The following is a 20,187-nucleotide window of genomic DNA, read 5'->3' on the forward strand; positions in this document are numbered from 1 at the left end:
ACAGGCACTAGAAATAAACTATTGGGTTCAGTGCTAAAATTCTGATGTTTATTAGATCAGCTATCACTCTTTTTCTTTTCTTTTTTTTTTTTTTAGAGACAGAGTCTCACTTTATGACCCTCGGTAGAGTGCCGTGGCCTCACACAGCTCACAGCAACCTCCAGCTCTTGGGCTTAAGCGATTCTCTTGCCTCAGCCTCCCGAGCAGCTGGGACTACAGGCGCCCGCCACAACGCCCGGCTATTTTTTGGTTGCAGTTTGGCCGGGGCCGGGTTTGAACCCACCACCCTCGGTATATGGGGCCGGCACCTTACCGACTGAGCCACAGTCGCCGCCCCCTTTTTTTTTTTTTTGAGACAGAGTCTCACTTTGTTGCCCTCAGTCAAGTACCCTGGCATTGTAGCTCACAGCAACCTCAAACTCTTGGGCTCAAGCAATTCTCTTACCTCAGCCTCCTGAGTAGCTGAGACAGGTGCCCACCACAATGCCCAGCTATTTTTGGAGATGGGGTCTTGCTCTTGCTCAAGGTGATCTTAAACCTGTGAGCTCAGTCAATCCATTTGCCTCAGCATCCCAGAGTTCTAGGATTACAGGTGTGAACCACTGCATCTGGCCAACACTCCTTTACTACTCGGAGGAAGCTGGAATTGAATCCAGGTGTTTGGACAAAAACTATCAGCTCTTTTCATTGTCCCCCCGCCCCCTTTTTATTTTTTGAGAGTCTCATTTTGTCACCTTTTGGTAGAGTGCGGTGGCTTCACAGCTCACAGCAACCTCAAACTGTTGGGCTTAACGATTCTCTTGCCTCAGCCCCCCGAGTAGCTTCACCGTCCCCTTTTGAGGATCACTGTTTCATTTCTGTAGGGAGCCACAGAATGTCTGTGGCTGTAGGGAGCCAGAGAAAGGGACCTCATCAATTACCCAGTTCACAGGTTTGGATTCCAGGAGAGCACAGCCAGGTCAGACGAGAAATAATAATAATGCTCACACTATTTTATTATTAGTATTCATTGCATTGCATTCTAACAACTACCTTGTGCCAGTTAGCAATTTATAGCTTCTCAGCTCCAAATTCACTTCTTTTCCCTGTTTTGTGAATTTGGAGCTGGACTCTATAAACATTTCTCCTTCACCAGTTGGCGCAACATTAAGCTTGGTCAGTAGAGGGCGCGAGAGGAACACTGAATGGGACCAGGTTTCTCTCTTCCTGGTTCTCATAGGACCTCTCAGCCCGGTGGACATCAGGCCAACCCATTCTTGGACACCCTGAGAAACTTACCTCTCCTCCCAGCAAATTTCAGCAGCCTGTAGCACCTGGGTGACATTCTCAGTCATCCAGGGCACCATGGCTATACCTCTACAGTGAAATCCTAACTTAGCATGGGGTTGGAGGTGCGATAAGGGAGTCCCACTTGCAAATTTATTCCTTCTTTGAGATCTGCTTCAGCCCTAGGCAAAGCGACTACTCCTTATATTAGCTATTTCTATGTTCTTTGGAGTTCTTTGCCTCTTGGTAGTTTAAACTCCTTCTAATAATTAACAAACCCTGTGTGTGTGTTAAAATAAGTGTAACATAGGCTCAGTGCTTGTAGCACAGTGGTTATGGCGCCAGCCACACATACCGAGGCTGGCAGGTTCCAGCCTGACACAGGCTAGCTGAACAACAATGACAACTGCAATAAAAAAATAGCTGGGCATTGTGGCAGGCGCCTGTAGTCCCAGCTACTTGGGAGGCTGAGGCAAGAGGATGGCTTGGGCCCAAGAGTTGGAGGTTGCTGTGAGCTGTGACACTATGGCACTCTATGGAGGGTGACATAGTGAGACTCTGTCTAAAAAAAAAGTGTAGCATAAAACCTACCATTTTAAGCTTTTTTTGTTGATGTTGAGACAGAATCTCACTACGTCACCCTTAGTAGAGGGCCATGGTGTCACAGCTCACAGCAACCTCAAACTCTTGGGCTCAAGCGATTCTTTTGCCTTAGCCCCCCAAGTAGCCACAACACCCAGCTATTTTTTGTTGCAGTTGTCATTGTTGTTTAGTTAGCTTGGGCTGGGTTCAAACCCACCACCCTCAGTGTATGTGGCTGGCATCGTAACCAGTGGGCTATGGGCGCCGAGCCATTTTAAGTATTTTTTTTTTTTTGAGACAGAGCCTCAAGTTATCGCCCTGGGTAGAGTGTTGTGGCGTCACAGCTCACAGCAACCTCCAACCCCTGGAGTCAAGCGATCTCCTGCCTCTGCCTTCCAAGTAACTAGGACTACAGGCGCCCGCCACAACACTGGGCTATTTTTTGGTTGCAGCCGTCATTGTTGTTTGGCGGGCCCGGGCTGGATTCAAACCCACCAGCTCAGGTGTATGTGGCTGGCGCCTTAGCCGCTTGAGCCACAGGCACTGAGTCCATTTTAAGCTTTTTTAAGTGTGCACTTTAGTAGCATTATGTACATACATTCACACTGTTGCACAACACTCACAATCCATCTCCAAAACTTTTTCATCTTCCCAAGCTGAAATTCTACCTGCCAACAATTCCTCCTCATTTCTCACCTCTTCCAGCCCCCAGTAACCACTATCCTACTTTCTCTATGAATCTGGCTATTCTAGCTATTTCATACAGTATTTGTCCTTTTGTGTCTGGCTTATTCAATTAGCATAATGTCTTCAAGGTTCACCATGTTGTAGCCTGTATCAGTATTTCCTTCCTTTTTAAGGCTGAATAATATTCTATCATATGGAGATAGCACAATTTGTTTATCCATTTATTTGTCAGTGAATGTTTAGATTGTCTTCACCTTTTGGCCACTGTGAACAATTTAGCTATGAATTTTGGTGTATAAACATCTGTCTGAATCCCTACTTTCATTTCCTTTGGGTGTGTACCCAGAAGTAGAATTGTTGGGTTATATGGTAATTTTATATAGTAATGCTATGTTTACTTTTTTGAGGAACTGTCAAACTATTTTCCATAGCAACTATCTTTTTACATTCCCATCAACAGTCCGCATGAGTTCCAGTTTCTCCACATCCTTGCCAACACTAGTCATTTTCTAAATGATAGTTACTTAATGGGTGCAAGTAATTCTTTACATTAAACTCTCCTATACAAATTACTGTGTAGTTTCAGTCTCCTGTCTGGTCCTGACTGAGACGGCCCCCATGAGGTGGTTTAGTAGAGATGCCCTTCACAATCTCTCCCCCTCTTCTGCTTGGTATGGGAACCCTTAATGTTTACCTGGGTGCACTGACATCCAGGTGGAGACTACATCTCCCAGACTCCTTAGCAGCTGATGAGATCATATGGCTGAGTTCTGGCCTATGAGAGATGTGAGTGGAAGTGAATGGGGCCTGCTTGCCCTCCAGCAGTTCTTTTCCCTTCACTGCTGGCAGGATTACATAGTTGGTGTTATTAAAGGGAGCAACACTGTTCTAGATGCCAGTAAGCCGCAAGGACATTGCATTAATCCCAGCTGCTTGGAATCGAACCCCCTGCATGACCCACCTATATAGAAACTGTTATGAGAGAGAAAAATAAGCTTATTTCTTAAGGTTTCTTTTCTACAGCAGCTTAACTTATACCTAACAAATATAGGTAGGAACTGTTGTCATCCTAGAGGAAATTAAGGAAATTAGAGAAATTAAGGGCTTGGAGATATTCTAGGGTCTTTTCACATTTCCAAAGGGGGCTGCAAGAATTAAGAGTCCAGCTAGGAATAACCAAGGAGATAAGTGTTTCACAGTGAAATACTGCCTGGATAGCCCTTAAGCATCGCAAAATATTGGGTCAGGCACTGATGTCCCCAGTGATCATAGTCTACCCTACTAAAACTACAATCAGAATGAAGAGTCCAGAGATCTCAAAGAAGTCAACCAGAAAAGACAAATACATTTGATTACATAATTTTAAAAAATATTCATGGAAAAAATTATGAACAAAGTAAAAAAGACAAAGTATAAAAGCATTGGGGAAAATATATTTGTATCACAATGAAAGGTTAAGTTCACTAATATATAATGATCCCCCCCTCTTTTTTTTGCAATTCTAGGCTGGAGTGCCCTGCTGTCAGCCTAGTTCACAGCAACCTCACACTCCTGAGCTTATGTGATCCTCCTGCCTCAGCCTCCCAAGTACCTGGGACTACCCACAATGCCTGGCTACTTTTTCTATTTTTAGTAGAGATGGAGTCTCGCTCTTGTTCAAACTCCTGAGTTCAAGGAGTCCTCCTGCCTCGGCCTCCCAGAGTGCTAGGATTACAGGTGTGAGCCACTGTGACAAACCACAAAAGACTGGAAATTACTAAAAATTAATAAGGAACTAGTTAAACAAGAATTATTGCACATATTGCATATTCAATGTCATGAAATACTATGGAAGTACGGTTTAAAAAAAAAAAACTAGGAAGCCCTTCGCTTACAGTTCTAAGATGGTACGATATCAAGGTATAAGGGAAAAGAAAGCATAAGCAAAACCAGGATGCAGACTGCCATGTTTACATGTTAACTGCTGAGGGAAAAAAATGTTTTTAAAAATTTTATGTGTGTTTTTTCTTGTACATGCAAATTCTGGAAGGATACACAGGCACTATTGGTGTAGAGGAGAGAAATCTTTCATTGTAAATCTTTCATACCTCTTGAATTTTAACTATGAATGCTTTTTAAGCAAGAAATTAATATATTTTACATTTTATTTATTTATTTATTTATTTATTTTTGGCCGGGGCTGGGTTTGAACCCACCACCTCCGGCATATGGGACCGGCGCCCTACTCCTTGAGCCACAGGCCCCGCCCATATTTTACATTTTAAAGAAAAGATGGAATAATTTGAGATCCATATGCAAACAAAAAGAACTAGGATCTATTCTTAATACCATATTTAAAAACTAGCTTAAAATAGATTATAGATTTAAATGTAAAATCTAAAATTATAAAGCTTCCAGAAGAAAATGTGTAGGACATCCAGGGGTTAAGCAAAGATTTCTTTCTTTTTTTTTTTTTTTAGAGACAGAATCTCATTTTATCTATCATCCTCTGAAGAGTGCTGTGGCGTCACAGCAACCTTCAACTCCTGGACTTAGGCGATTCTCTTGGCTCAGCCTCCCGAGTAGCTGGGGCTAAAGGTGCCTGCTACAATGTCTGGCTATTTGTTGCAGTTTGGCCCTGGCCGGACTCGAACCCGCCCACTCTTGGTATATGGGGCCGGCGCCCTACCCACTGAGTCACAGGTGCCGCCCAAGCAAAGATTTCTTAGATACAGCATCAGAGCATGATCCATAAAAGAAGAAATTAAGAAGCCAGCCATGCTGACTCACACTTGTAATCTAGGCACTCTGGGAGGCCAAGGTAGAGGATCACTTGAGCTCAGGAGTTCAAGAGCAGCCTGAGCAAAGAGTGAGACCCTGTCCCGACCAAAAATAGAAAAACTAGCTGGGCCTGGTGGCAGACACCTGTAGTCTAAGCTACTTGGAAGGCTGAGGGAGAGGATTGTTTGAGCCCAAGATTTCGAGGTTACTGTGAGCCTTGACACCACTGTACTCTAGTTCTGGTGACAGAGTGAGACTGTGTCTCGGAAAAAAAAAAAAAAGAATAAATTGACAAATTGGATTTCATCCATGATAAGAGAACTTAAGATCTGAGAAGATACTGATAAGAGAATAAAAAGACAAAAAAAAAAAGAAAGAAAAGAAAAAAGAAAGAATGAAAAGACAAATCACACTGGCCAGGCGCGGTGGTTCATGCCTGTAATTCTAGCACTTGGGAGGCCACGGCAGGTGGATTGCCTGAGCTCAGGGGTTCAAGACCAGCCTGAGCCAGAGCAAGACCTTGTCTCTAAAAAATAGCTGGGCATTGTGGTGGGCGCTTGTAGTCCCAGCTATTTGGGAGGCTGAGACAAAAGAATTGTTTGAGCCCAAGTTTGAGGTTGCTGTGAGCTGTGAAGCCACAGCACTCTACCGAGGGCAAAAAAAAAAAAAAAAAGAAAGAAAGAAATAGAAAAGACAAATCACAGACTGGAAGAAAATATTTGCTAAATAAATATCTGATCAAGGTTTTGTAGTTGGATTATAAAGCACTTTCAAGGGCTCAGCACCTGTAGCTCAGTGGCTGGGGCACTGACCACGTTCACCGGAGCTGGAGGGTTCAAACCCAGCCTGGACCTGCCATATAACAATGACAACTACAACCAAAAATATAGCTGGGTGTTGTGGCAGGTGCCTATAGTCCCAGCCACTTGGGAGGCTGAGGCAAGAGAATCTCTTAAGCCCAAGAGTTGGAGGTTGCCATGAGCTGTGACACCATAGCACTCTGCCTAGGGTGACATAGTGAATCTCAAATAAATAAATAAATGAATAAAGCACTTTAGATCTTCTTGTTTTTTTTTTGGCCAGGGCTGGGTTTGAACCCACCACCTCCAGCATATGGGACCGGCACCCTACTCCTTGAGCCACCAGCGCCACCCAGCACTTTAGATCTTCAATGAGAAGAAAACAAATAAGCCAATTAAAAAGAGGAAGAAAGGCCAAGCATGGTGACACGTGTCTGTAGTCCCAACCTTATAGTCCCTCCAGGAGATGGAGGAAGGAAGATTGCTTGAGGCTAGGAGTTTGAGATCAACCTGGGCAGCATACTGAGACCTCATCTTTATTTAACAAAAGAAAAGGAAAAGTATTTGAACAGTTTACCAAAGTATATATATGATGGCTGATGAACACATGAAAAACTCAACAGCGTTAGCTATTAGAGAAATGCAAATTGAAACCACAGTGAAGTACCAGCATTCACCTATCAAAATAGCTTTTAAAAAAAAACTCTTACAGCTGGGTATGGTGGCTCACATCTGCAATCCCAGCACTCTGGGAGGCCTAGGTGGGGTGGATTGCCTGAGCTCATGGGTTCAAGACCATCCTGACCATCCTCATCTCTAAAACTAGGTGGGCGGGCGCCTATAGTCCCAGTTACTTGGGAGGCTAAGGCAAGAGAATCTTGCTTGAGCCCAGGAGTTTGAGGTTGCTGTGAGCTATGATGCTACAGCACTCTACCAACAGCAGCAAAGTGAGACCCCATGTCAAAAACAAACAAACAAACAAAAAAAAAAACCCCAAACCCCCTGACAAAAACCTCCCCTCCTCGGGAGGATGTGGGACTCACCTATGCTGTTGGTGAGAAAGTAAAATGGTAATATCACTTTGGAAAACAGTTTGGCAGTTTCTTATAAGTTTCAATATACACACTTACCAGAGACTCTACAATTACATTTTTTTGAGTCAGAATCTCAATATGTTACCCTGGTGTCATAGCTCACAGCAACTTCAAACTCTTGGGCACAAATGATCCTCTTGCCTCAGCCTCTTAAGTATCTGGGACCCAGGCACCAGCTACAATGCCCAGCTATTTATTTTATTTTATAGACCAGGTCTCACTCTTTTGTTTGTTTGTTTGTTTTTGAGGCAGAGTCTCACTATGTTGCCCTTGGTAGAGTGCTGTAGCATCACAGCTGACAGCAACCTCAAACTCTTGGGCTTAAGTGATTATCTTGCCTCAGCCTCCCAAGTTGCTAAGACTACAAGTGTCTGCCACAATGCCACTCAGGTCTCACTCTTGCTCAGGCTGGATGCACCAGACTTGGCCTCCCACAGTGCTAGGATTACAGGCATGAGCCACTGCATCTGGCTTACAATTGCACTTTTAAGTATTTACTCAAGGTAAATGTAAAACGTATTTCCATGCATAGACTTGTGCAAAAAGCTTAAGAGCAGCTGAATTCATACTCACTCTGCAACAAGCAACTCAAACTAGAAACAACACAAATGTCTTTCAATAGATAAACAAACTGTGCGTGCATATAATGCAATACCACTTAGTGGTACAAAATACGTGCAGTAACTCAGATAAACCCAAAGCACATTATACTGAGTGAAAGAAATCTGTTCCCAAAGCTATATACAGTGTGAGTTCATTTATGTGACAGTCAGGAAAAACTATAGGGGCAGCGCCCAGATCCCTGATTGCAAGGGGCTGGAGTTGAGAGTGGAGTTAATGTTAACAGGTTATGAGGAAATTCAGGGATGGGTGGGTGGGTGAAGGAGCTGTTCTATATCTTAATTGTGATGGAGGTAACATTTCTATACAGGTGGAAACTCATAGGACTGCAAGGGAATGGAGACATTTGTCAAAGCTGAGCAAGGTGGCAGGTGCTTGTAGTCCCAGCTACTTGGGAGGCGGAGGCAGGAGGATTCCTTGAGCCCAGGAGTTGGAAGCTGCAGTAGCACTATGATGGAACCACAAGACCCTACCTCCAAAAAACAGGAGACAGGCCAGGCATGGTGGTTTATGCCTGTAATCCTAGCACTCTGAGAGGCCGAAGCAGGTGGATTGCTTACTCTTGAGTTCAAGCCTGAGCAAGACCATCTCTAAAATTAGCCAGGTGGGCTTGGCGCCCATAGCACAATGGTTACAGCACCGGCCACATACACCAAGGGTGGCGGGTTTGAACTCAGCCTGGGCCAGCTAAACGACAACTGCAACAGCAACAACAAAAAAAAAGCCAGGTGTTGTGGCGGGCGCCTGTAGTCCCAGCTACTTGGGAGGCTGAGGCAAGAGAATCACTTAAGCCCAAGAGTTTGAGGTTGCTGTGAGCTGTCTCTATCGAGGGTGACACAGTGAGACTGTCTCAAAAAATAAAAGAAAACATCTAGGTGTGTCCACATAACTTGTAGGTGAATGTTCTTAGCAGCTTTATTCATAATAGCTCCAAAGTAGAAACTACCCAATGTCTAACTGATGAGTAAATAAACAAAATACAGCCTATCCATACATACTGTGGATTATTATTGGCCTATAAAAAGGAATGAAACTCTGATGTATCCTACAAAACAGATGAATATTGAAAACACCATGCTAAATGAAAGAAGCCAGACACAAAAGGCCACCTACAGTATGATTCCACCGCACGAAATGTGCAGAATAGTCAAAGTCATAGAGTCAGAAAGTAGAGTAGTGGTTGCCAGAGCTGGGGCAGGGGAGTGAGCATGGGGAGGCGATGGCTTACAGAGGTGCGGGTTTCTTATTGGAATGATGAAAATATTTGAAAATTAGTTGTGGCTGGATGAGGTGGCTCATGCCTATAATCCCAGCACTCTGGGAGGCCAATGCAGGCAGATCACCTGAGATCATGAGTTTGAGACTAGCCCAAGCTAGAGCGAGACCCCATCTATACTAAAAATAGAAAAACTAGCCAGGTGTTGTGGCGCCTGTAGTCCCAACTACTCACGAGGCTGAGGCAAGAGAATCACTTGAGCCCAGGAGTCTGAGGTTGCTTTGAGCTATGACGCCACAGCACTCTACCAGGAGCAACAAAGTGAGACTCTGTCTCCAAAAAAAACAAAAAAAATTAATCATGATGATGGATGCCACTGAATTATATACACTTTAAATAGGTGAGTATGGTACATGAATTACATGTGGTATCTAAAAACTGTTACCCCTTAAAAAAAAATCCCTCATAGTTGGGAGGTACCTGTGGCTCAGCAAGTAGGATGCTGGCCCCATATACTGAGGGTGGCGGGTTCAAACCTGGCCCTGGCCAAACTGCAACAACAACAACAGCAACAAAAAAAATCCCTCATAGAATTCTAAGCTAAAAGGAGTGAATGAATATTTTGAAAATTCTCAAAAATATTTTGAAAAAATATAAAGAAGTCAGCTTGGCGCCCGTAGCACAGTGGTTATGGTGCCAGCTATATACATCAAGGGTAGCAGGTTCGAACCCAGCACAGGCATGCTAAACAACAATGACAGCTGCAACAAAAAATAGCTGGACATTGTGGTGGGTGTCTGGGCCCAGCTACTTGGGAGGCTGAGACAAGAGAATCGCTTAAGCTCAAGTGTTTGAGGTTGCTGTGAGCTGTGACGCCACAGCACTCTACCAAGGGTGACATAGTGAGACTCTGTCTCAAAAAACCCCATATATATATATATGTATAAACCCCATTTATATATATATAAAGAAGTCAGTCAGATTCAGCCAATCATTTTTATTTATTTATTTATTTTCAAGAAGAGCCTCCAGTCGTCGCCCTGGGTAGAGTTCTGTGGCATCACAGTTCACAACAACCTCCAACTCCTGGGCTCAAGTGATTCTACTGCCTCAGCCTCCCGAGTAGCTGGGACTATAGATGCCCGCCACAATGCCCAGCTATTTTTTGGCAGTCGTCATCGTTGTTTGGCGGGCCTGGATTTGAAACCGCCAGATCAGGTGTATGTGGCTGGCACCTCAGCTGCTTGAGTCACAGGTGTCAAGCCATTATTTTTTTATTTTGAGATATAGTCTCACTCTGTCACACTGGGTTGAGTGCCATGGCCATCATAAGTCACAGCAACATCAAATTCTTGGGCTCAAGTGATCCTCTTGCTTCACCTACTGGGGAGATAGACTATAGGCAGCGCCTGCCACCACGCGCAGCTAGCTTTTCCATTTTTAGTAGAGACAGGGTCTTGCTCTTGCTCAGGCAGGTCTCCGACTCCTGAGCTCAAGCAATCCACCCACCTTGGCCTTTCAGAGTGCATTGCAGGCGTGAGCCATCTCACTCGGCCAACCCAATCATTTTAGAAAAGGGAAAGCTTAAGTCCATCTTTTTTTTCACTGAAAATTTCCGGAGGGTTCTCTCTGCTCTTTGAATAAAGTCACTGCAGATCCTCATCTTGGCTTAAAAGTGATGTTTCCCCTCTGGCCTCATCCCCACCCTTCTAATTGCTCCCTCCATCCCAGCTCACTGGCCTTCTTTTGCTTCTGCAAACTCACCATGCCCCTCCCACCTCAGGACCTTTGCACATGCTGCCCCTTTGTCTAGGGCAACTGTCCTCCCCCATCATCACTCAAACCCCTCTGTGTTCTTGGGTCTCAAAAATCTCCTCCCCAGGGAGGCTCCATCTTGTCAGGTACTGTCAACCTGTCCTGTTTGTGTCCTTGTTGGGACTCACCTTGACTCTAGTTGTATAGTAATATTGGTGATTGCATGTTTAACACATTAACTGTTATGGAACTATATTCAACTCAGGCTTGTTTTGAGCCCAGGGCCCCATGAAGCATATATAACTCACCTGCCTCTTTACCGTGGGTACCTTAGGAGCCAAGGAGAACCCCAAGAGGAAAAGAATTTTTTTTTTTTTTTTTTTTTGTGGTTTTCGGCCGGGGCTAGGTTTGAACCCGCCACCTCCGGCATATGGGACCGGCACCCTACTCCTTGAGCCACAGGCGCCGCCCAAGAAAAATTTTTTAAATTGAGACAGAGTCTCACTATGTCGCCCTCGACAGAGTGCTGTGGTGTCACAGCTTACAGCAACCTCCAGCTCTTGGGCTTAAGCGATTCTCTCAGCCTCCCAAATAGCTGGGACTACAGGTGCCCGCCACAATGCCCAGCTATTAAAAATTTTTTTTTAGTGTGCAGTCAATGTGTTAAATAAGGCCTGTTTACTGCAAAGAATTGACAGACTGTTGCTCTTGGTCACAGACCATCAATAAGTAGCATTTAAATGCCTGAATGGGGAAAATGAAGATCCTTCCTTCCTCCCTCCTTCCTTTTTTCCTTTCCTGCCTTCCTTCCTTGCCCCTCCTTCCTTTTCTCCTCTCCAGCTGCATTATTCCCTCCTTCCCTTCCACAAATATATATTAAATATTTATTATGGCCCAGGCATTGTTCTAGGCTCAAAGAATATAGCAGCTCTCCAGACAGACTGAAATATCTGCTCTTGTGGGGCTGATATTCTAGTGGGGAAAACCAGGGAACACATCAACAAATAAAAATATGATACAGTGGCTGAAAGCAATAAATGCTATGATGTAAAGTAGAAGACGGGGCCAAGCATGGGATCTCAGGCCTGTAATCCCAGCACTCCGGGTGGCCAAGGTGGGTGCATCACTTGAGCTCAGGAGTTTAAGACCAGCCTGAGCAAGAGTGAGACCCTGTCTCTAATGAAAATAGAAAAACTAGCTGGGTGTGGTGGCACATGCCTGTAGTCCCAGCTTCTCGGGAGGCTGAGGCAAGAGGATCACCTGAGCCCAAGAGGCTGAGGTTGCTGTGAGCTATGATGATGCCAAGGCACTCTACCCAGGGACACAGAGTAAGACTGTCTCAAACAAAAAAGGAAGAAAAGGAAAGTAGAGGGTGAAGGGGACAGGGAGGAACAGGATGAGGGCAATTCTCAGCCAGGGAGGTCAGAGAAGGTGGAAGTGCTGTGAGACCCCACGGGAGGACGGCATGGAGTGAGCCAGGCAGTATCTGGAGAAGGTGCTCATGGCAGTGGCACTGGCCAGTGCAAAGGCCAAGTTCACCTGGGTTCTGAACACTCCCAGGACCCCCTTCTTTTCCCCTGTTTCCTCAGAGTGTCCTTCTCTTCTCATCATCTGTTCTCCCGTACCCCCCATCCCCAATCCAGCAGGTACCTGACTTGGGGTAGGTGATAATGAAAATGTCGTCATCTCGCACATCCGGGGCGTTCTCCGCGAAGCTGACACTCTCGGGTGAGTACAGGCCGACAGGGAAGAGGATGCCTTTGTACATGAAGTATTCTCCTGGCAACTTCTGGCTGTAAGAGGGTGAGGGAGATGCCATGAGGGACAGCAGGGAGGTGGGCGAGGGGTCCTCACTCAGGCCATGCCGCTCAAGCCCTGGCAAAGGACTTCCTCCCTCTGAGCCTCAGGTCCTCATCTGCAAAGTAGGGATGCTCGCTAGGAAGTGGTGGTTATTATTACCCCAATTTTATGGATGAAGAAAGCGAGGCACAGAGAGTTTGAGTGACTTGCTCCATGCCATGCAGGGGGTGAGCATTGAGCACTTTGTACCTGCAGAATGGGGCTTGCTCTGCACCTTCCCTCCATTTACTCTTCACCCCAGCCCTCAAGGGGGATGCTATGTCACCACCCATTTTACAAAAAGTCTGGTGCCCTGGCCACACCTGCGAAGCTACAGAGCAGCCGAGCCCACGCACAAAACCCAGACTCCCAGATTCCGAGTGACCGTGATTGTGAAGCTGAGCCCCTCACCTGAGCTGTCTTTCCAAAGCCCTGCAATGTGTTCACATAGCCAGGTGAGTAAAAATTTCCAAAGCAATTGGTTACATTTGTGGTCTCTTTCCACCCCAACCTCCCCTGGGATCCTGTCTGTGGCATAGGAAAGGGACAAGGATTTGGGGGACTTGGCTAAGGGGAAGCAAAGTTGGGGATACCTTTTGCTGGGCTTTTGTGGGCTACTTCTGAGGCCTGCAGTCACTTCTGTATACAGTTAAGCTACCAGGAGTCAGCTGTGTTCAGGAAATGCTTCCAGGAACATTTGTGGGACATAGGGACACCAATTTGGGGACATACCCAGCCCAACACCTCATCAAGTACACAGTGGAAAAGGAGACATAGTTTTGAGGTGGGTGCAGCCAAAACTAGTTTGTTATTTTTTCTGAGATGTTTGGAGGTATTTGTCAGCTTTCAAAATGAAACAATTTGCTGTGATTTCTTTCCTGTTTGAAATAAACATTCCTTGTATCTAATGTTGCAGTCCTAGGAAATGAGTCTTTTTGCAAGGAGAGCTCCCTCCAAATGTTATAAGCCTTAGCCTCACAAATTGCAGATCACTGGTCTTTTCCACTATGCTGTGCTACTTTCCTTTTGTGTCCCTTTATGGCACACTTAGGACGATACACTGAACTTAAAAAAATATTGTGGGTAAGTAGGTTATATTGTCTATGAAATTTCATTTCAGGACAGTTGAGAGGATGCTACAAACATTTGTTATATAAAGGAGGTTTGGGTCAGACCATACAGATGAAACTCAGAAACATGATGTTGGTGGGAGATGCAGGACACAGGAGTCTTCACAATAGGATTCCCACTATGAGAAATTCAAAAACAGGACAAAGTTATCTGTGGCATTGGAGGGCAGGAGGGTGGTTATCTTTGTCAGTGGGGATGGCTGAGGGGGCAGATGGGGGACTGTTATACAAAGTTCCCACTGCAAAATTCACTGAACTATTGACTAAGCTCTGTGCATGGCGCTCATGTGAGTTTTACTTGGATAAAGCATTCAATGGGCCAGGCAAGGTGGCTCATGCCTCTAATATTAGCACTTTGGGAGGCTTGGGTGGGAGGATTGTGTGAGCTCAGGAGTTCAAGTCCAGCCTGACCACCAGTCTGGCCAGCCCGTTTTTGTTTTATTTTGTTTTTGAGACAGAGTTTTACTCTGTTGCCCAGGCTAAAGTATTGGGTGTCAGCCTAGCTCACAGCCATCTCCAACGCCTAAGTTTAAGCAATCCTCCTGCCTCAGCCTCCTGATTAGCTGGGACTACAGGTGCCCACTATGATGTCCAGCTGATTTTTCTATTTTAAGTAGAGATAGGGTCTCGCTTTTCCTCAAGCTGGTCTTGAACTCCTGACCTCAAGAGATCCTCCTGCCTTAGCCTCCCAAAGTGCTAGGATTTCAGGTATGAGCAACTATGCCTGGCCTTTTAAAAATTTTTTTTGAGACAGGATCTTGCTCTGTTTCCCTGAGTAGAGTGCAGTAGTATCATCATAGCTTACAGGACTCAAGTTCTCCTCCTGCCTCAGCCTCCCCAAAATGCTGAGATTACAGGTATAAGACAAAGAACAGTGCAGCCAGTACAAAGGCACCACCCCCAAATTGCTTTTAATAAAAAGGATGTACATATGTTGGGTCCAATGAGGTTGAAAACCCCGTTGGGTTACAGAGACCTTTTGTGTTAACTCCTTCCCATCTGCCCCCTTGACAGATGAGGAAACCAAAGCCCAAGGAGGGCTCCCAGTTGCGCAAGGGGTTGTGGTGTCCTTCCTGAAGACCTCCACCAGTGTTGGAGACTCAGGGATGGGGAGTTTCCCCTGACACCTGGGACTAGGTTAAGGCTTGGAGCAAAAGGATATAAGCTGCAGACCTGTGTCCTCCGCCTGGGTCACATGAGGACTCTGGGGACGTGGATGGAGCTCAGCCCAGCCAGCCAGGGTTTCCAAAGGGAGCAGCTCCAGGGGACCAGGAGGGGGCCTGTGGGGGACAATGGCATGTGGCCTGTGCCCTGATGGTGACAGGTCCCTTTGTCCCTGGCTGGGGGCTGCTTCCCAGTGGACAGACGGATTAGTCTCCTCATAGGTGTGCGGTTGGGGATTTTGCCAATCTCAATTCTAAGCATTCAAAGTGGTTCACGTATAAACTCGGGTCTGGAGCTGGACAGCATGGGTTCAGAGACTGGCTTTGCCACTTTCTAGCTAAGCTGAGGCCAGGTGCTAAAAAAAAAAAATCTCTCTGTGCCTCAGTTTCCTCAGTAGTAAACAGGGTTAAGAGAAGTAGCATAGTACTTTGATTAATGGCATAAACTCTGGAGGCAGACTATGGGGGGTTGAATTCTACATCCCACCAGCTGTGTGGCTTTGGGCAAGTCACTCAGCCTCTCTGTTCTGTAGGGGTCTTTTTCACCCATAAAATGGGGACAATAATAATCATCACCTCATAGAGTTACTGTGAGCACATAAAATTCTTAGAACCATGCCTGGCATGGAGTAAGCATTATGTAAGTAAATTTTTTAAAATAGGGCTTGCACCTGTAGTCCCAGCTACTTGGGAGGCTGAGGCAAGAGAATTGCGTAAGCCCAGGAGTTAGAGGTTGCTGTGAGCTGTGTGATGCCGTGGCACTCTACCAAGGGCGATAGAGACTCTGTCTCTACAAAAAAAAAAAAAATAAATAAATAAAATAGGGATTGCAAGAGGATAAGAATAGTTAAAATAGAGCCTAGCCCATAGTCTGCATTCAATTTATCTGAGCTAAAATTATTATCATTATTATACACAGTAATAGAGGCTGAGCCCTCTGTGAGCTCAGAGGAGGTGCTGGTTGCCTAGCCCAGGGTTCGGCACATAGTAGGCCTTCAATAAGTTGCAATTGATTTGTTCAGTGATGTCATCAGTTATCCCATAGATTGAGCATGGGCATGGATTCATGATGTTAGCGGTTACCAGGCAGATTTAGCCCAGTGGGCAGGAACTGTGAGGTCATAAGTTTCCAGGCAGATTAACAGCTGAGTGTCTGCTTCGGGCGTTGGCTCTGCTTCCACAGGTCACATTTGTTCTTCCTATGCCCTCAACAGCTGATCTCACTTCTTTGAGCCTCGGTTCCCTCATCTGTCACATGAGGATAACAGCCATCATTGTCTCAAGGTTTTAATCCCACTTGAGGATTAAAAGGGGTGATGTATTTGAGTAGCCTGGCTCCTGATAAATGCTTAGGAAACTGAAGCTCTATTTAGCATTACTTTAGTCTTTGATTTGAGGGAGAAATCGCCCTTCCAGTTTACAGAAGGGAAAAACTGAGATGCCAAAAGGGAAAAGATCCAGTGCCAGTCGGGCGTCCCTGAAATAGTCTCTGAATACAAATGAATGAGTGGGCGGGCGTCCTGCTCATTCCCCTCAGCATTTACAATCCCCAAATCAGGGGTCCAAGCACCAACCCAGGAGGTCAGGGTGGAACCCACAGTGCTGGGGGTCAACCAGTATTTGATTGAATCAATGAATCAATGAATTTGAATGAATGAAGGAGGTTACCAGGACAAAAGGAGAGAAAAACCCAAGAGCACAGGTTACTGTGTATATTCTTTCACCTGCCTCAGTGGTTCTCAGCCCTAAGTGCTGGGTGGGGACATTATGGGCTCCAAAACTTGGCTCTACCCCAGGACAATAGTGTCCAAACCTTACACTGCACGCTGCTACTGAGCCCAAGGCAACCAGCAGCTCTATCAATAATTGTTGTAGCACCAATCAGGCAGAGTTGGGCTTTCTCTGCAGGTTTTGATGCTACAGATGAGACTAGGGAGGTTCAGGGTGGGGGTAGCGATGTAGCCAAGGCCACACAGCAAGCATAGAACAGAGCTGGATTTGAACCTGCTGCCATGGCCCCTTATCTCTGTACACAGCTTCTTTACCAGTACCTCCTTCCCCATGTACCCCACACTCCAGCCAAGGCCCCCAAATGCACGGAGCATTAGTCACCGCCACCACGGCCTTTGTAGCTGCAGTTCCCTGGTGGGCATGAGCACAGAGGTAGCCAAGGAAGCCCCAACCAGTACCCCTGCCCCCCACTGAATTCTCACTGCATATCCCACAACAGATGCCTTGTGCCTTCTCTCCCCACCTTGTACATCAGATCTAGCCTCAGGGTGACTTTTCCTCTGCCTGGGTCACAGGCCCACTTTGTTCTCACAAAACACACACGCCCAGGGTCTGGCATGCAGCTATCGCTTGATTTGAGCGGTGGAATGAAGGTGACAACTGAGCCAAGGAGAGACGGACAGCAGGAACAGCAGGTAGAGCTCTGGCGGGGCCACCCTGGTGGGCAATCAGGTAGGGATCAACTTGGCCTTCTAAAAGTTGACTGGTTGCTCTGCCTGGTAGACCCCAGGACATGTGACTCTAAAAGGCCCAAACTCCCAACCCTCCTGCCTACCACCTCCACAGTCCACCAGGCCCTGGCCCTTCTTCATCCCCACTTTCCCGGCCAGCTCAGGACTTCTCCTCTCCATGCTACCCCCAATCCTCAACCCAGCCTCCTCTCCATCCCCTGCCTTTAGTATCTCTCTCTGGCCTATACCCCACGGAGCCCCAGAGGGTCTTTCTATATTCAGCACTGCCCCTGTCCCTCTCCTTGTTCCTCAGTGTCCTCAGGACATAGCTTGCACCTGCTCACACCTCTACCCGCCTTCCTGTGGACACCAACTATAGTCATGCCACTCTTCTGTTTTTTCTAAGCATTTTCACACTTCTGAGCGTTTGCATATGCTGTTCCCTTGCCAAGAATGCCTTTCCCACCTCTCCACAAGTCAGATGTCACCTCCTAAACACAGACTTCTTTGATCAAAAGCCCCCTTTCCCCAGGAGACAGGGCCACAGCCTACTTGGATCTCAAAAGACAGTGTCTGACCTTCCTTTGTCTCCCAGGAAAGGGCGTGGCTACATCAGGGGAGGAGGGGCAGGGGAGCCACCCTCATGGAAACTCTATGCCAAGCCTAGTAGCAAGGCTTCTCCTAGAACCCAGGAGGTAGATAGCGAGAGTATCACTTTCTGCCAGAAGTGGAGGCCCAGAGAGGTTAATATAGTTCTCCAAGATCACACAGCAGGCATCATAAGAAGTTTCATTAAATAGCTGTCCATGCGCCTCTCTCCTTCTCTCTGCCACTGGGATAAAATGTGTCTTTCTCATTCTATGTTTTATCTGCAGAGCCAGACACACAACAAGTGAACCCTAAAAAAACATGTCCTTAGTTTAGAGCTCCTCGTGCTGGAGGCTCAGTCACCACCTACTAGCTGCATGACTGTGAAAACAAGGCTTACCTTCTCTATGGCCTCAATTTCCTCAACTGGAGAAGGAGGAAAGGAAGGACATTTGTAAAAATTAAAAGCCACCATAGCCTCTTGCCAGATTACTGCAGCCACCTCCTTGGAAGTCTCCCTGCTGCCACCCTGCAGTCAATTCTCTCCACATGGCAGCCAGAGGGATCGGCTAGAACCTGGGTCAGCTCCTGTCTCTCTGATGCTCAGGTGCTTCTGTGGCTCCTCCTCAGTCAAAGTCCTCATGATGACCCACAAGGCCTCTCACCATCTCTCTCCTGTGTCCTTTCTGCCTTCAGGTCCTGCCCTCTCTTCCTTACTCACCTGGCTACAGCCACACCGGCCTCTGCACATTCCATTTCTGGCACGGTGCTACTCCAGGGCCTTTGTATTGGCTGCACTGTTCTTTGTCTTCCATTCAACCCTCTGACTCATCCTCACCTCTTTGCTCCAATACCATCCCTTGTCATGAGGCACCCCTCAACCGTCCTGTTTGCAATGAGACCCACCCACTCCCTAACTCTGCCCTGCTTTCCCATCTCTCTGCCATCCCCCGATTTGCTCTACAATTAACATATCATACCGCCTGTCCTTTCTGTTTGCACGTACACGCCATGAGCCCAGGGATTTTTTTTAAAAAATGCTTTTAGGTCAGGCATGGTGGCTCACTTCTGTAATCCCAGCACTTTGTTAAACTGAGGCAAGAGGATCACTTAAGGCCAGGTGCAGTGACTCATGCCTGTAATCTTAGCATGCTGGGTGGCCAAAGCAGTTTGGTTGCCTGAGCCGACAAGTTCAAGACCAGCCTGAGCAAGAGCAAGACCGTGTCTCTACTAAAAATAGAAAAACTAGCCAGGCTTTGTGGCAGGCACCTGTAGGCTGAGGCAGGAGGATTGCGTGAACCCAGGAGTTTGAGGTTGCTGTGAGCTATGACACCACTACACTCTTCCCAGGGCAACAGAGTGAGACTGTCTTAGAAAAAAAAAGGATCACTGAGGCCAGGAGTTTGAAGCCAGCCAGTACAACATACCACTGGGAAGGATCTCAAAGGCAACATAGTAACATAGCAGGGCAACACAGCAAGACCCTGTCTTTAAAACAAATAGAGCTGTAATCCCAGCTACTCAGGAGGCTGAGGCAGGAGGAGGAATCTGAGGTTACAGTGGGCTATACTGCTCCACTGCACTCTAGCCTGGACAACAAAGCAAGACCTGTTTCAAAAAAAAAAGAAGCTGTATTTTTTTCAAATCTTTTTGCCAGTGCATCCACAGTACTCCCAGCAGAGCCTGGCACTGGCACCAAGAAGGCCCTTGATTTACAGTTGTTGAAGGAATAAAAGTACAGTTGACTCACTCTCACAGTCCTCCCCAGAAAGTACGTGCCTTAAACTCATTTATTCTCTCAACAACCCTGTGAGGGTGGTGGTATTACTGTCCACATTTTACAGACAGGGAAATGGAGGCACAGAGAAGGAAAGTCACTTGGCTGATGCCACACAGCTGCAGAGGGCAGAGCTGCCATTGGAACCTGGGCAGTGTAGCCCCAAATTTGCACCCTTAACTGCTCAGTGCCATGGCGTGGTATCTACGACAAGCCCCTTCCTTGGATTCTTCCCAGGTGCACTTCTTCTGGGCAGGGGCTGTGGCTGGCTGAGGGTAGGCAGGAAGACCCGGATTTGACCTCGGGCAACTCATATAAACCCCTGTGTCTCCAACACCACCACACCCACCCCTGGTGACATGTGAATAGTTAACTCCCAGGGGCATATTACTGTTTTATTATATATTAATATACTTCAAGGGAATGTCTTAATATAATCAAAGCTTT

The 20,187-nt window shown here is 46.5% G+C and overlaps 1 protein-coding gene across 1 annotated transcript in view; it reads right to left on the minus strand.

The window, feature by feature from the left end:
• Window positions 1–20,187, minus strand: part of SULT2B1 (sulfotransferase family 2B member 1) — a 48,400-nt gene that overhangs the window by 13,196 nt on the left and 15,017 nt on the right. Inside the window, exon 2 of the mRNA XM_053606479.1 lies at window positions 12,432–12,574. Coding sequence (XP_053462454.1) covers window positions 12,432–12,574 — 143 coding nt within the window. The remainder of the gene's footprint in view (window positions 1–12,431; window positions 12,575–20,187) is intronic.

The sequence above is a fragment of the Nycticebus coucang genome, chromosome 10 (genome assembly GCF_027406575.1).
Source record: "Nycticebus coucang isolate mNycCou1 chromosome 10, mNycCou1.pri, whole genome shotgun sequence".
NCBI classification, from domain to species: Eukaryota; Metazoa; Chordata; class Mammalia; order Primates; family Lorisidae; genus Nycticebus; species Nycticebus coucang.